Source organism: Leptodactylus fuscus, chromosome 6 (assembly GCF_031893055.1).
Source record: "Leptodactylus fuscus isolate aLepFus1 chromosome 6, aLepFus1.hap2, whole genome shotgun sequence".
Classification (NCBI taxonomy): domain Eukaryota; kingdom Metazoa; phylum Chordata; class Amphibia; order Anura; family Leptodactylidae; genus Leptodactylus; species Leptodactylus fuscus.
Window position 1 is genome coordinate 19,451,092 of NC_134270.1, and position 15,005 is coordinate 19,466,096.

Below are 15,005 nucleotides of genomic sequence, written 5' to 3' on the forward strand. Positions count from 1 at the left end.
ATGTGATATGTAATAGTCTGTATATATTATTATGTATATATTATTGTGCTGTATACAGTGTTATGGCTTAGTAGTGTTGGCCAAGGCTTAAATAAAACCTCAGCAGCTGAAGTGCCCTTATAATGCCGTCTATATTCATGAGTAGTAGTGTGAAGGTAGACCATGTCCATTCTTATTTTTATACATGCTTTATACTGCTTAAGAAATAATATTTTTCTTTGTGCAACGTTTATACATTAAGATGGCGCCTGTATCCAGTACCGCACCCAGATGCTGACACACATGATCGTCATGTGGTTTACAAGAAAGACAGTATCATTTTTCGGGAAATCGAAAGCTAAGAGATGTTGAAATTTAAGAGCCAATGACTGATCGCCAGTGTATTCGGATACAAGACATATATGCCTACAGACTGCCGTTATCTTATCTTTCTTGCATTCCTGTATAAAAACTGTAACTTCCTCAATAAACCTCAGTACTGTGTGAGCAGCCAGAGCGCCCAGTTGCATGGACTGAGATGAAAACTGACTCAGTGTGTCAGAATCTATCTTTGTCAGCGCGCACATGCATGATTGATTTGGAGCAGGTGACTAACCACTGGAAGTGACCCGTATTCTGGCGGAGGTCACTACCTCAACAGTAGTAGCCATATTGCATACACTTTATTAACCCTAATGACCACAGTGTCTGGGCATCACCACCCAGAGAGCCCAGATAATGGCACATATGCCCATCATACTGCCCTCAGTACTAGCCATACTGCCCATAGGATACCAGATATATATGATATACACTATGTGATCAAAAGTATCCAGACACCTGGCTGAGAATGACTTACAAGTTTGTGGCGCCCTCCATCGGTAATGCTGGAATTCAATATGGTGTTGGCCCACCCTTAGCCTCAAGCTTCCACTCTCGGAGGCAGATGTTCAATTAGATGCTGGAAGGTTTCTTGGGGAATGGCAGCCCATTCTTCACGGAGTGCTGCACTGAGGAGAGGTATCCATGTAGGTCGGTGAGGCCCGGCACCAAGTCCAAAACATGCCAAAGGTGTTCTATAGGATTCAGGTCAGGACTGTGTGCAGGCCAGTCCATTACAGAGATGTTACTGTCGTGTAACCACTCCGCCGCAGGCCGTGCAGTATGAACAGGTGATCCATCGTGTTGTACAATCGCCATCCCCGAATTGCTCTTCAACAGTGGGAAGCAGAAGGTGTTTAAAACATCAATGTCGGCCTGTGCTGTGATAGTGCCACGCAAAACAACAAGGGGTGCAAGCCTCCTCCATGAAAAACACGACCACACCATAACACCACCACCTCCGAATTTTACTGTTGGCACTACACATGCTGGCAGATGATGTTCACCGGGCATTCGCCATACCCACACCCTGCCATCGGATCGCCACATTGTATACCGTGATTCGTCACGCCACACGTTTTTCCACTGTTCAATTGTCCAATGTTTACGCTCCTTACACCAAGCGAGGCGTCGTTTGGCATTGACCTGCGTGATGTGTGGCACCCAATCACCTGACCACGTTCGTGAGTTCCGCGGAGCGCCCCATTCTGCTCTCTCACGATGTCTAATGTCTACTGAGGTCGCTGATATGGAGTACCTGGCAGTAGGTTGCAGCACAATGCACCTAATATGAAAAACGTATGTTTTTGGGGGTGTCTGGATACTTTTGATCACATAGTGTATATGATATATCTTTCTTCCTCAACTGACATCACATCCAAGCAGACATATCTAACTTTTCTCCAGATTCAGAGCAGTCATTTACCCTGACTTTATTAGACCGTATTCAGACATCCTTTTTATACGGACTTGTGATGTCCTTGTTAATCACAGACTGCATACAAACCCATTCATTTGATTGGGTGCGTGCAGACGTCCATTTTTCGTTTGGGACGTGCCTAATTGTTTTGCGAACTATGGACACCCATTAAGGTGTATGGGTCCATGAAAATCATGGACAGCACATGGATGCCATTTGCGTGCTGTCCTGTTTTTTTCATGCACCCAGGTACATTGAAACGTAACATTAAAAAGAGCCTGTCAGGTCAAATTGGGCCCCTAAACCACCCACAGGTCCTTGTAGACTTGGGGTTTAGTGTCTAAGGGTGAATTCACACTGAGTAAACGCTAGCTTATTCTGAACGTAAAACACGTTCAGAATAAGCGGCGTCTAAAGCAGCTCCATTCATTTCTATGGGAGCGGGGATACGAGCGCTCCCCATAGAAATGAATGGGCTGCTTCTTTCACTCCGAGCAGTCCCATTGAAGTGAATGGGGAGTGCCGGCGTATACGGCAAGCTCTGCTCATGCCGGAGCGTACACGCCGGCACTCCCCATTCACTTCAATGGGACTGCACGGAGTGAAAGAAGCAGCCCATTCATTTCTATGGGGAGCGCTCGTATCCCCGCTCCCATAGAAATGAATGGAGCTGCTTTAGACGCCGCTTATTCTGAACGTGTTTTACGTTCAGAATAAGCTAGCGTTTACTCAGTGTGAATGCACCCTAAGATCGCCTTGTTTTAATACCATCTGTACCACAATTAAAAAATAAACCTTCATACTTACTTAGAGATGGCTGTCATTGGACTCTTCGGGGCTCCTGGCGTCTACACGGTTCTTCAGTGAATTTGAGGACAAGTGCCGGAGGTACGGGGCATGCACACTGAAGCCGAGATGTACTCCTCTGACTTCAGTGAAGATCTGCGCCACCTGTACCGATGGGGACACTAAACCCCTGGTCCATTAGGACCTGTGGATGGTCAGACACAAAAATGAAAAGACAAAACGTACAGATATCCAATGAGTTGGCTACTCTGATGAAAGTTATCTCTCTGAGATGACACGCAGCGATATCTGATAGAGTGTTGACTATAAATGATCTTTACTGGTTTATCGCTGGATCCTAACACAGCATCCAATAAAGTATCCTTATCAGATGACTTCAAGTCATTCTCCAGCACAGTGCATAGAGATTTACCACCCATGCACCATAAGATTGTCATCAGGATGGCATTATTGGGAGATGGTAACCAATGAAACCAGTTTTTGAATGTTAGAGATGTCTTATCCCAGTATAGAGAAAAGTTTAGGCTTAAAGGGATTCTACCACTAAATAGCTATTTTTTCTGCTTTAGACGTTGGAATAGCCTTTAGAAAGGCTATTTGTCTCTTACTTTTAGACGTGGTCTCCGCGACGCCGTTCCTTAGAAATCCCGGTTTTTACTTGTGTGCTAATGAGTTCTCTTGCAGCAATGGGGGTGGGCCCCAGCGCTCAAACGGCGATGGGGGCGTCCCCACTGGTGCCCGAGAACTCTCTCCAGCGACGCCTCCTTCTTCAGCTGCATCCTCCCCTTCTATGTCGTCTTCCTTCTGCGTCAGCTCTGATGCCTGCGCAGTCGGCTCTGCCAGCGAGACACTAGTAGAGCCGACTGCGCATGCCGGCATCCATATTTTCGAGGCCGTAATTGTGCGCTCGCTCCTCGAAGTCTTCGCCGAACAGAGCATACTGCGCATGCTCAGTAAAGTCTGTACAAACCTCCGACATGTGAGGGCAATCATCCAGGCTTCGGAGGGTCTGTACAGACCTTACTGAGCATGCGCAGTATGCTCTGTTCGGCGAAGACTTCGAGGAGCGTACTGCATGTGCGCACACTTGCAGCCTCGAAAATATGGATGCAGGCTGGCATGCGCAGTCTGCTCTACTAGTGTCTCACAGGCAGAGCTGACTGCGCAGTCGTCGGAGCTGACGCAGAAGGAAGACGACAGAGAAGGGGAGGATGCAGCTGAAGAAGAAGGCGTCACCGGAGCAGATTCTCGGGCAGCAGTGGGGACGCCCCCATTGCCGTTTGAGAACTGGCGCCGCGGAGACCATGTTTAAAGGTAAGAGACGAATAGCATTTCTAAAGGCTATTTCGACGTCTAAGGCAGAAAAAATAGCTATTTAGTGGTAGAATCCCTTTAATTGAGAATACAATAGATATTTGGAGAGGCACAGTAGTAAAGACATCTCAGTGTATCGAAACAGTTCTACCAATAGAGTCAGGATCTACCTGTATTATGAGGCCGGGTGCATGGCTGCACGTCTATTGAGGTAAAGTGAGGTGGCCGCATCAGGCGGCACTTTCGGAGAGGGGGTCAGCTTCACCATCTTATTTTTTATTTTTTTTTTTACTGTTTTTTAAACACAAACCGAGCGGCCCTATCCTGGGCTGGTTTAGACCTCTGCATCTGCTGAGACGCAGACATCTTTTGCTGGGCGAAGAGATGACAGCAGTAGCAGCGGCGAGGGATCACAGGTAGGGTCAGTAAATACTTAGTTTTTGTTTACTAGACCTCTACCTGCTGGAGTATCCCCAGCAGGTATTGGCCTATTTACCCACCTCCCCAGGCCTACTCCTGGCCGCTTCCCCTTCTGCTATAGGGGAGGGGGGAGGGGGGGGCGACCGTGAGCAGGCCCGTGCCCAGGCTGCGAACCCCAACTACTGCTATTATTATACTCGGGGGTCTTTTCAGAGCACATCCAGTCCACTCCAGGCCCTGAGTATATACAGTTGTTACGTGTGAATATATATGGTTTATATTGTATTCTATTTGGATGCTCTCGTTTGAGGGAATTATTGGTGGTGAGTAGATCCTACATGAATCTGGTCCCAAAGAGGAGGTGTCTTAGTTGTAGATATAATAGGAGATTCAGCGCCAAGGAGACGAGAGGATATACATGGACATCACAGTAACATAGTGTAATAGCCTAGATTATCAGCCGCAGAATGGAGAGCTCACTTCTTTTTCCGTGAGTGGCAACATGCCGCTCATGTAAAAAAAGTAAGCTAGCAGTCTACATAGACCTCTATTGTGAGGGGGCGGATTATGACGTGGATTCAGCGCCAAATTCCGCCCCCTCTTGCACCGTGTGAACGGGGCCTAACACTTAACCCCGTAGATTTTGCAGTGTAACCTACAACAGGATTTGACATTGGAATATCCCAGTGACCAGAGTGATGTAAAGCTGCACTTTATTATCGGCAGTATCAGTGGCCACATCTAGTGCTGTCTCTGGAGTACTGAGCGATCCTTCTCATCATGGTCACTATGTACTGTAAGGAACAATCCGGAAAAAAAGACAAACGCCACAATGTAGATTTTTTTTATTTTCATAAAGTTCAACAGGATAGCCGTCAGCAATTCAGCATCGGGTCAGCAGTTGGCCCTATTCTGGCAATTGGCGAATGAAAAGTAGTGAAGGAAATGAACACGCTAATTCTGTGTGTAGTTTTAGTCACAGTAGTTTGGTGAATGAAAAGTAGTGCAAGAAATGAGCACGCCAATTCTGGTAACTTAACCGTTATCCACTGTCTTCATTTCGGATAGTCGCAGTAGTTTTAGTCACAATAGTTGTTTGGTTTTTTTTTAACATAGATTACACGCTTTGAGATTTACCTGTAGATGAGAAATCAGCAATTGAACTGCGATGCTGAGCCAATAACGGAAAAGTACCAAAACAACCCAAGTGGACTTCTCCTGCGTTGGTTTAGACGTGTGCACGTCATCACGCTCCCTACGCTGAGATGCAGACGTCTTACTGCCGGATGGAGTATCCCCAGCAGGCAGTGGCCTATTTCCCAACCTCCCCGGACCTGCTCACTGCCGCCCCCACTTCCCCTTGTCCTATAGGCTGCAGGCCCAGGCCGCGATCCCACTACTACTATTATTATACTCAGGGGTCTTTTCAGTATAATAATATAATAGTATAATAATCAGAGACCCAGTGGAGATGAGGGAACATAAAAAACAGTGTTACTCACCTCTCTGGGATCCGATGTTAATCCTAGCAGGCTTCAGTCCTATATGGTAATGTCCCAGATGTCACGTGGTCTGGGATATTAGCATATAGGCCCGAAGCCTGTGCTAGTAATAATAGCCTGTTACTGCTAGCACAGGCTTTTGGCCTGTATGGCAAAAGGCTTTTACCATACCTCCCAATTGTCCCAATTTCCATGGGACATTCACGATTTCGGTGTCTGGTCGGCGGGAGGTATGTCCCGATTTCAACTCAGATCTGCGTCCGGAGGACACAGATCTGAGTTGAATACATACGCGAATAAATCAAGGAGCTGTCACAGCTCAGCTCTTTGCTTTGCTGCGGCGCTCCGACTAGTGGACGTGTAAGCGCGATGTGATGACGTCACATCGCACCTACAACTCTGTTAGTGAGACTGCAGAGAGAGCGGCGGGGGAGCGTTGGAAGGTGAGTATAAGTGTTTTTTTGTGTTAAAAATTGAGGTGGAACATAATGAAGGGGGCCCATGAAACTGGGGGCAGATGAAGGTGGGGGGAGAACGGTATGAAACTGCAGAGATGGGGGGATATGAATCTGGGGGCAGAGATGGAGGACATGAAACTGGGGGAAGAGATGGAGGGGACATATAATTTACGGGTGACTGTAGGAGTGTGGGGGCACATGGAAAATGAATGAGAATGGGCGGAGTCAACATAAAAGTGGGTGGAGCTAAATTTGCGGCAGCACGCTACGCACACTTTCTCCCTCTTTCAGTTTTTAAAAAGTTGGTTGGTCCGGCTTTTACTGCTATTGCCCGCCTCAGGCAGCAGAGAGGCTAGGTTCACCGCTGCACGTAATAGCCTATCAGCCGCCACGTGGCAAACACATCCAGCCAGTGTGACCCAAGGAACTGCCAGCCAGGGAATACTCAAGAACAGGGTCAGCCATTGGACTCCATGTGTAACCCTATTTTAGTGCTCCAACTCCCCCCCTGCGGTCCTCTGACCCTAGAGTAACAGAATGTGCAGTCGTACAATATAATACAATGTAGTACTATGATAATATAATGTAATACAGTATAGTACAGAGTAGTATTATAATATCACGTGATGTCATACTAATAATGTAATATACAGTGTATTGTGTTCTTATTATTACCCATTATATACTCGCTCACTGTCTGCTGCCATCTAGCGGTCGTAGACGCGTTAGGGTTGAAGACTCAGGCATGCGCAGTGGAGATAGTTGTGTTGCGACCTGTAACCCTGCCGTGGAGCGCAGAGTGCGCAGGCGCAGTGACCACCGCCGCCGCTAGTATGGAAGCTCTGCTGAAGAAGGAGCTGAACTTGTCCCGGGTGAAGGTGTCCGGTCACTCCGGGGGAGGCTGCATCAGCCAGGGCCAGAGCTATGACACCGAGCGGGGCTGCTTCTATGTTAAGGTCAACCACAAGTCTGAGGTGACTGCGCGGATCTATCACTTATAATAGTCAGTATACATAGACTAGTATATAGTCAGTCTGTATCACTAGGTGTAGAACTACAAGTCTCAGCCTGCCTTGTGCTAAGCAGTGTCACTATACTCATAGACTACAGTAATAAGTAGTAAAGTATGTGAACCCCCTGTTTGTACTGCTTTATAAGAGGCATTCAGGACTTCGGGAAAGCTGGGTGTCATCCTATACGGTAGCTGGAATAGACGGCTGTCACCCAGCTTTCCCTGATACAGAGATAACTGAGGTTCAGTGCTTGTCTAGAGGGATTATCAGGGATCTCTGCTCTGCTGTGTGCGACATTCCTTGTGTGCGGCCGCCTGGAGCTGATAACACGTTACACACAGCAAGGCTGGACATGTGACGTGTGACACGTATGACTGGGGGCATCTAGAGGGGGACATGTGACACATATGACTGGGGGCATCTAGAGGGGGACATGTGACGTGTGACACGTATGACTGGGGGCATCTAGAGGGGGACATGTGACGTGTGACACGTATGACTGGGGGCATCTAGAGGCGGACATGTGACGTGTGACACGTATGACTGGGGGCATCTAGAGGGGGACATGTGACACATATGACTGGGGGCATCTAGAGGGGGACATGTGACGTGTGACACGTATGACTGGGGGCATCTAGAGGGGGACATGTGACACATGACTGGGGGCATCTAGAGGGGGACATGTGACGTGTGACACGTATGACTGGGGGCATCTAGAGGGGGACATGTGACGTGTGACACGTATGACTGGGGGCATCTAGAGGGGGACATGTGACGTGTGACACGTATGACTGGGGGCATCAAACTGGAGGAAACTAGAGGCGGACATGTGACGTGTGACATGTATGACTGGGGGCATCTAGAGGGGGACGTGTGACACGTATGACTGGGGGCATCTAGAGGGGGGACATGTGACGTGTGACATGTATGACTGGGGGCATCTAGAGGGGGATGTGTGACACGTATGACTGGGGGCATCTAGGGGGGGACATGTGACGTGTGACATGTATGACTGGGGGCATCTAGGGGGGGACAGGTGACGTGTGACATGTATGACTGGGGCATCTAGAGGGGGACATGTGACGTGTGACACATATGACTGGGGGCTTCTAGAGGGGGACATGTGACACGTATGACTGGGGGCATCTAGAGGGGGACATTAAACTGGAGGAAACTAGAGGCGGACATGTCGTCCCCAGTTTAATGTCCCTTTACAATTCCCCCCAACTCAATGTCTCTGTCCAGTGACCCCATTTTTTAATGGTCCTCCTCCAGCTGTCCCCAGTTTAATGTCCATCTTAATGCCCCCACCCCCTCCATCTGCCACAAGCTTAATACCCCCCACATCAGACCCCAGTTTAATAAACCACCTTCATGTGCCCCCACCTTCATGCCCTCCTATGTCTGATCCCAGTTTCAAGCCCCCCTTCATCAGCCTCCAGTTTAATGTGTCCCCTTCATTTGCCCCTAGTTTCATGTTCCCCCTAAATTTGCAACCAAAGTTTAACATAAAACACACTCATACTCACCTCTGCTCGCTCCGCTGCCACTCTGTTTCTTCTCCCGGCGTGTTCTGGTCGCTGTAGGTGCGGTGTGAGTGATGTCATCACAACGTGCCTACGGCTTCCAGGCAGGAGCACAGCGGTGAGGCAGGAGCTGTCTGCGGATAGCTTCTGCTTCCTTCATTATTGAAGTCAACTCATCTGTGTTCTCCAGACGCAGATGAGTTGAATCCAGGACATGCCGACCGGGACCTCAGGACACAACCCACAATGCGGGACATTTGGGAGGTATGCAGACATGGTTAATGACACGTTACACGCAGTGGAGGCTGGACATGTGACTCGTACAAGGTGCCGGGTGTCTCACTGAGGTCCTATGATCCTTCTCTGTTTTCTTTACAGGCAAGAAAAATGTTTGAGGGCGAGATGGCGAGTCTGGAGGCCATTCTACAGACAGACACCATCAGGGTACCCAAACCAGAGAAGGTCATTGACCAATCAACAGGGGGCGCCATGCTGGTGATGGAACACCTGGACATGAGGAGTCTTAACAGGTAGATGGCGGTGACTGACCTGTGTAATGTACAGTCCTTGCTCTGCATGGTGCATATTTCAGTGTCCTCATCAGGAATAACCTAGATATGACCAGTGCAATGTACCCCCATAGATGTAGGGTGTATGCCCACTATGCATGCCCTACACAGGAGCAATGGGCACCTGCTATGACTCCCACAACTGTAGGGAGAGAAACTGAATCGGCACCAGTGCAGTTGGGCACCTGTTATTTACTTCCTTAACTGTAGGGGGAGTCAATGATCATAATGTCATCTTGCAAACCCCAGGTATTTGCAGTGCATCACTAATATAATGGGGCACCTAGTACCCATGGCATGCATGCCACCCACATAATGAGTCAACACTGGTACAACTGGACACCTGTTATGTACTGCCCTGACTGTAGGGGGTGCCAGCTATAATTACATTATACATGGTACAATGAAGCGTCCTGCTACACTCACCGGCCACTTTATTAGGTACACCTGTCCAACTGCTCGTTAACACTTAATTTCTAATCAGCCAATCACATGGCGGCAACTCAGTGCATTTAGGCATGTAGACATGGTCAAGACAATCTCCTGCAGTTCAAACCGAGCATCAGTATGGGGAAGAAAGGTGATTTGAGTGCCTTTGAACGTGGCATGGTTGTTGGTGCCAGAAGGGCTGGTCCAAGTATTTCAGAAACTGCTGATCTACTGGGATTTTCACGCACAACCATCTCTAGGGTTTACAGAGAATGGTCCGAAAAAGAAAAAACATCCAGTGAGCGGCAGTTCTGTGGGCGGAAATGCGTTGTTGATGCCAGAGGTCAGAGGAGAATGGCCAGACTGGTTCGAGCTGATAGAAAGGCAACAGTGACTCAAATAGCCACCCGTTACACCCAAGGTAGCCAGAAGAGCATCTCTGAACGCACAGTACGTCGAACTTTGAGGCAGATGGGCTACAGCAGCAGAAGACCACACCGGGTGCCACTCCTTTCAGCTAAGAACAGGAAACTAAGGCTACAATTTGCACAAGCTCATCGAAATTGGACAATTGAAGATTGGAAAAACGTTGCCTGGTCTGATGAGTCTCAATTTCTGCTGCGACATTCGGATGGTAGGGTCAGAATTTGGCGTCAACAACATGAAAGCATGGATCCATCCTGCCTTGTATCAACGGTTCAGGCTGGTGGTGGTGGTGTCATGGTGTGGGGAATATTTTCTTGGCACTCTTTGGGCCCCTTGGTACCAATTGAGCATCGTTGCAACGCCAAAGCCTACCTGAGTATTGTTGCTGACCATGTCCATCCCTTTATGACCACAATGTACCCAACATCTGATGGCTACTTTCAGCAGGATAATGCTCCATGTCATAAAGCTGGAATCATCTCAGACTGGTTTCTTGAACATGACAATGAGTTCACTGTACTCCAATGGCCTCCACAGTCACCAGATCTCAATCCAATAGAGCATCTTTGGGATGTGGTAGAACGGGAGATTCGCATCATGGATGTGCAGCCGACAAATCTGCGGCAACTGTGTGATGCCATCATGTCAATATGGACCAAAATCTCTGAGGAATGCTTCCAGCACCTTGTTGTATCTATGCCACGAAGAATTGAAGCAGTTCTGAAGGCAAAAGGGGGTCCAACCCGTTACTAGCATGGTGTACCTAATAAAGTGGCCGGTGAGTGTATGTCCCTCCTTAAATATGGCTAAATCAGTACCGCTGCTTTGGCACCTGCTGCATGCCCCCCCCCCCACCATGACCAAATCCATCCTGGTGCAGTGTGGCAGCCGCTACATAACTAGCTGTAGGGGGCACCACTGTTCATGCACATTCCAGCTACGACAAGTGCAACATGGGAGCAATACAGCACCTTCTATAAGGTAGGCGACATAACTGTATACGGTGCCATCAATGATCTGCCCTGAGCTATGACCCCTCCCAAATTAGCAAATGTCATGTTTGGCGTAGCTGGAGTGTAAGCGTTCAGTTGCTGTTTTACAGACAGTCCGCCAAGCTGGGGGAGCAGCTTGCCGACCTTCACCTCCATAACCAGAGGCTGCGGGAAAAGCTGGACAAAGAAAGCGGCACTGTGGGTAATTACTATTAACATGTCCGCAATACCACATATGTCCACTAGAGGGGACTACAGCGTCCTCAGCTTGTAGTCTTACTTCCTATGAGTGGGGGGGTCACAAACTTATATCCATATGCTCTTTGATCAGAACTGTCCAGTTCTCTGGTTTTATTCCCTAAGGTAAAGGGGCCGGCCAGTCGGACGTGTCGTACATCGATCGGTTCGGGTTCCACGCGGTGACCTGCTGCGGGTATATTCCCTTGGTAAGCATCTAATGTAATATGATTGGTCGGCTCCCTGCATATCTCAGTGTGGTTTTCGACTAACAACCAATTGGATCGGTTCCCTGGTGACGGCTGATGGTGTTTGATTGGCAGGTGAATGACTGGCAGGAGGACTGGGTCACCTTCTACACCCGCCACAGGATTCAGGTCCAGATCGACCTGCTGGAGGAGTCGTCCGGAGACAGAGAAGCCCGGGAGCTGTGGTCACAACTACAGGTGGGGCGGCTGTGTTATATCCTGGTTAGTTTGGTACCTGTGATGTCATCAGTCTGTCTGATGTAACAGGCTCCTCCCCATTGTTTAGGCTCCTCCCTCAGTCTATAGTTGGCAGGTCCCTGATAGTAGCTTCTTGTAGTTTTTTATTCTGTCCTTGTTGTAATGGATCAGCGCTGCATGTTCTGGCGTTCTGTATACACAGCGGCCAATCGGAGAAAGTAGAGCTGCAGTGTAAAGCATGGGGGAGGCAGAAGCGCAGTCTCAGCAACTGGCAAGACATAAGGGAGAATTCAGACTAAGCTAAAGTCACTGCTCATAATTATATCTAAATGGAGCATAGCTGCAGTGTAAAGCATGGGGGACGATGGAGCATCAGGCTGAGGCACTGATGAGATATAAGGGAGATTTCAGACTGCAGTAGGTACAGCTAAGCTGTGTCCTGATAGAGCAGTGCTGCAGTGTAAAGCATGGGGATGGATTAGGCAGCTGCAGTGTCCGTCTCAGTCACCAGTGTTGCCCCTATACACAGTATAAAGCTCCTTATTGCCCCTCTTACACGCAGTATAATGCTCCTTATTGCTCCTCCAGTATACAGTATAACACACCTTATTGTATTATTATTTTATTTATTTCTTATTTATATAGTGCCATCATATTCTTCAGTCCTCTACAGACATGACAGTCTCTGTCCCATATAGGGCTCACAATCTACATTCCCTATCAGTTTGTCTTTGGAATATGTATTTGCCAACCTATATACAGTATAGCGCTCCTTATTGCCCCTATACACAGTATAATGCTCCTTATTGCCCCTATACACAATATAATGTTCCTTATTGCCCCCTATACACAGTATAATGCTCCTTATTGCCCCTATACACAGTATAATGCTCCTTATTGCCCCTATACAAAGTATAATGCTCCTTATTGCCCCTATACAAAGTATAATGCTCCTTATTGCCCCCTATACACAGTATAACGCTCCTTATTGCCCCTATACACAGTATAACGCTCCTTATTTCCCCCTATACACAGTATAACGCTCCTTATTGCCCCCTATACACAGTATAATGCTCCTTATTGCCCCCTATACACAGTATAACGCTCCTTATTGCCCCCTATATACAGTATAATGCTCCTTATTGCCCCCTATACACAGTATAACGCTCCTTATTGCCCCCTATACACAGTATAACGCTCCTTATTGCCCCCTATACACAGTATAATGCTCCTTATTGCCCCTATACGTAGTATAACGCTCCTTATTGCCCCCTATACACAGTATAACGCTCCTTATTTCCCCCTATACACAATATAACGCTCCTTATTGCCCCCTATATACAGTATAACGCTCCTTATTGCCCCCTATACACAGTATAACGCTCCTTATTGCCCCCTATACACAGTATAATGCTCCTTATTGCCCCTATACGTAGTATAACGCTCCTTATTGCCCCCTATACACAGTATAACGCTCCTTATTTCCCCCTATACACAATATAACGCTCCTTATTGCCCCTAAACACAGTATAACGCTCCTTGAGCTGCAGTGTAAAGTATGAGGGGAGGGACAGAATATCGAGCACCTTCCTGAGCCCCTTTATAACCTCCTGTGTCTTCCATGCAGCTCAAGGCTCCTCAGCTCTTCTCTGGGGTGGACATCGTCCCAGCTCTTCTTCATGGAGACTTGTGGGGAGGAAATGTGGCTGAGTTAGACACCGGACCGGTGATCTTCGACCCTGCCAGCTTCTATGGACATTCAGAATTTGAACTGGCCATTGCTGGCATGTTTGGTGGGTTTGGCTCCTCCTTTTACTCCGCCTACCATTCCAAAATTCCCAAGACCCCCGGCTTCGAGAAGCGGCTGAAGTTCTACCAGCTCTTCCACTATCTGAACCACTGGAACCATTTTGGCAGCGGCTACAGAGGGTCATCACTGAGCACCATGAGAAGTCTTCTGAAGTGACCAGTCACTGACCACACCAGTGGGGCCAACAGCACTAGCGCCATTAAAGAGCTTGTTCAACCTTCTGTAGCTAAGGCTTAAAGAACTCCAGGAAAACCTGATACACTGAGGCAGATAAACTAATAATGTGTAAGCTGTAGACAGGACAAATTGGGTTATACTACACCAGATTTATCACAGTGTGTAATGCTGGATGATAAATCTGGTGCACTTTAAGGCTGCATTCACACAGAGTAACGCCAGGCGTCATTTGTGTGTAATTTGTGTGTCTTTTACGGCCGTCATAAAACGTTTACATAGAGTTCTATAGGAAAAGACAGCCGTCATTTACGGCCGTCATTGTAATGACGGCCGTAAATGACAGCAGTAAATTACGGACGTCTTTTCCTATAGAACTCTATGTAAACGTTTTATGACGGCCGTAAAAGACACACAAATTACACACAAATGACGCCTGGCGTTACTCTGTGTGAATGCAGCCTAAGACTATGTAGTCTAATGTGACACCACTTATTGGTATTTTTGACAAAAATTGCCACAATGTCTTTGCTGGTGCATGGGGTTGATTGTTAAGCCCTGTACCCTTTTCCAATAATCCACGCCCATTTGTCAGACAAGGTGCAAAAACTGTGTCTATAATGCTTAGAAAATAAGATGCAAAGCATGTACGCCAGTTTTTGTGCACAAATTACGCCAGAATTCATTAGTTTATTTGCCACACTGTGTTATACATAGCGCAGGGCCTAAGGGGCGGGGAATGAAGCAGAGGACCTTTGTATTATGCTCCACCCCCTTCAGGTCCAACACTAGGCATGTTCAATCCAAAAAAGTGATAGCAGCGGCAGCATCTCTTGAAGAATACCTATCTTTATTAATCCACAGCATACACATGCAACATTTTGAGCCTTTATATAGATGGGGCCGAGATACTTAACCTCTACATACATCGGGATGTACAGGTATGTCCATGGTCATGTGAGGAAGTATGAGTGGACGCCATAGCCACCAAGTTTACGAAGCAGGGTCTGTGGGTGGAGACAGCTTTCATCATTGACCGTTAACCCCTAAGTTTCAACCCCAGCATCTAGGTGGTTACTTTTAAGTTTAGTTTTGTCGAAAG

The 15,005-nt window shown here is 47.7% G+C and overlaps 1 protein-coding gene across 1 annotated transcript; it reads left to right on the top strand.

Moving 5' to 3' along the window:
* Positions 1 to 7,093: 7,093 nt before the first annotated feature.
* On the top strand, positions 7,094 to 14,160 carry LOC142210372 (ketosamine-3-kinase-like). Its single transcript, XM_075279477.1, has 6 exons — positions 7,094 to 7,255; positions 9,199 to 9,350; positions 11,347 to 11,438; positions 11,600 to 11,682; positions 11,797 to 11,919; positions 13,547 to 14,160. Exons 1-6 carry the CDS (start codon positions 7,115 to 7,117, stop codon positions 13,883 to 13,885), a joined length of 930 nt encoding a protein of 309 aa, XP_075135578.1. The 5' UTR covers positions 7,094 to 7,114; the 3' UTR covers positions 13,886 to 14,160.
* Positions 14,161 to 15,005: the final 845 nt, after the last annotated feature.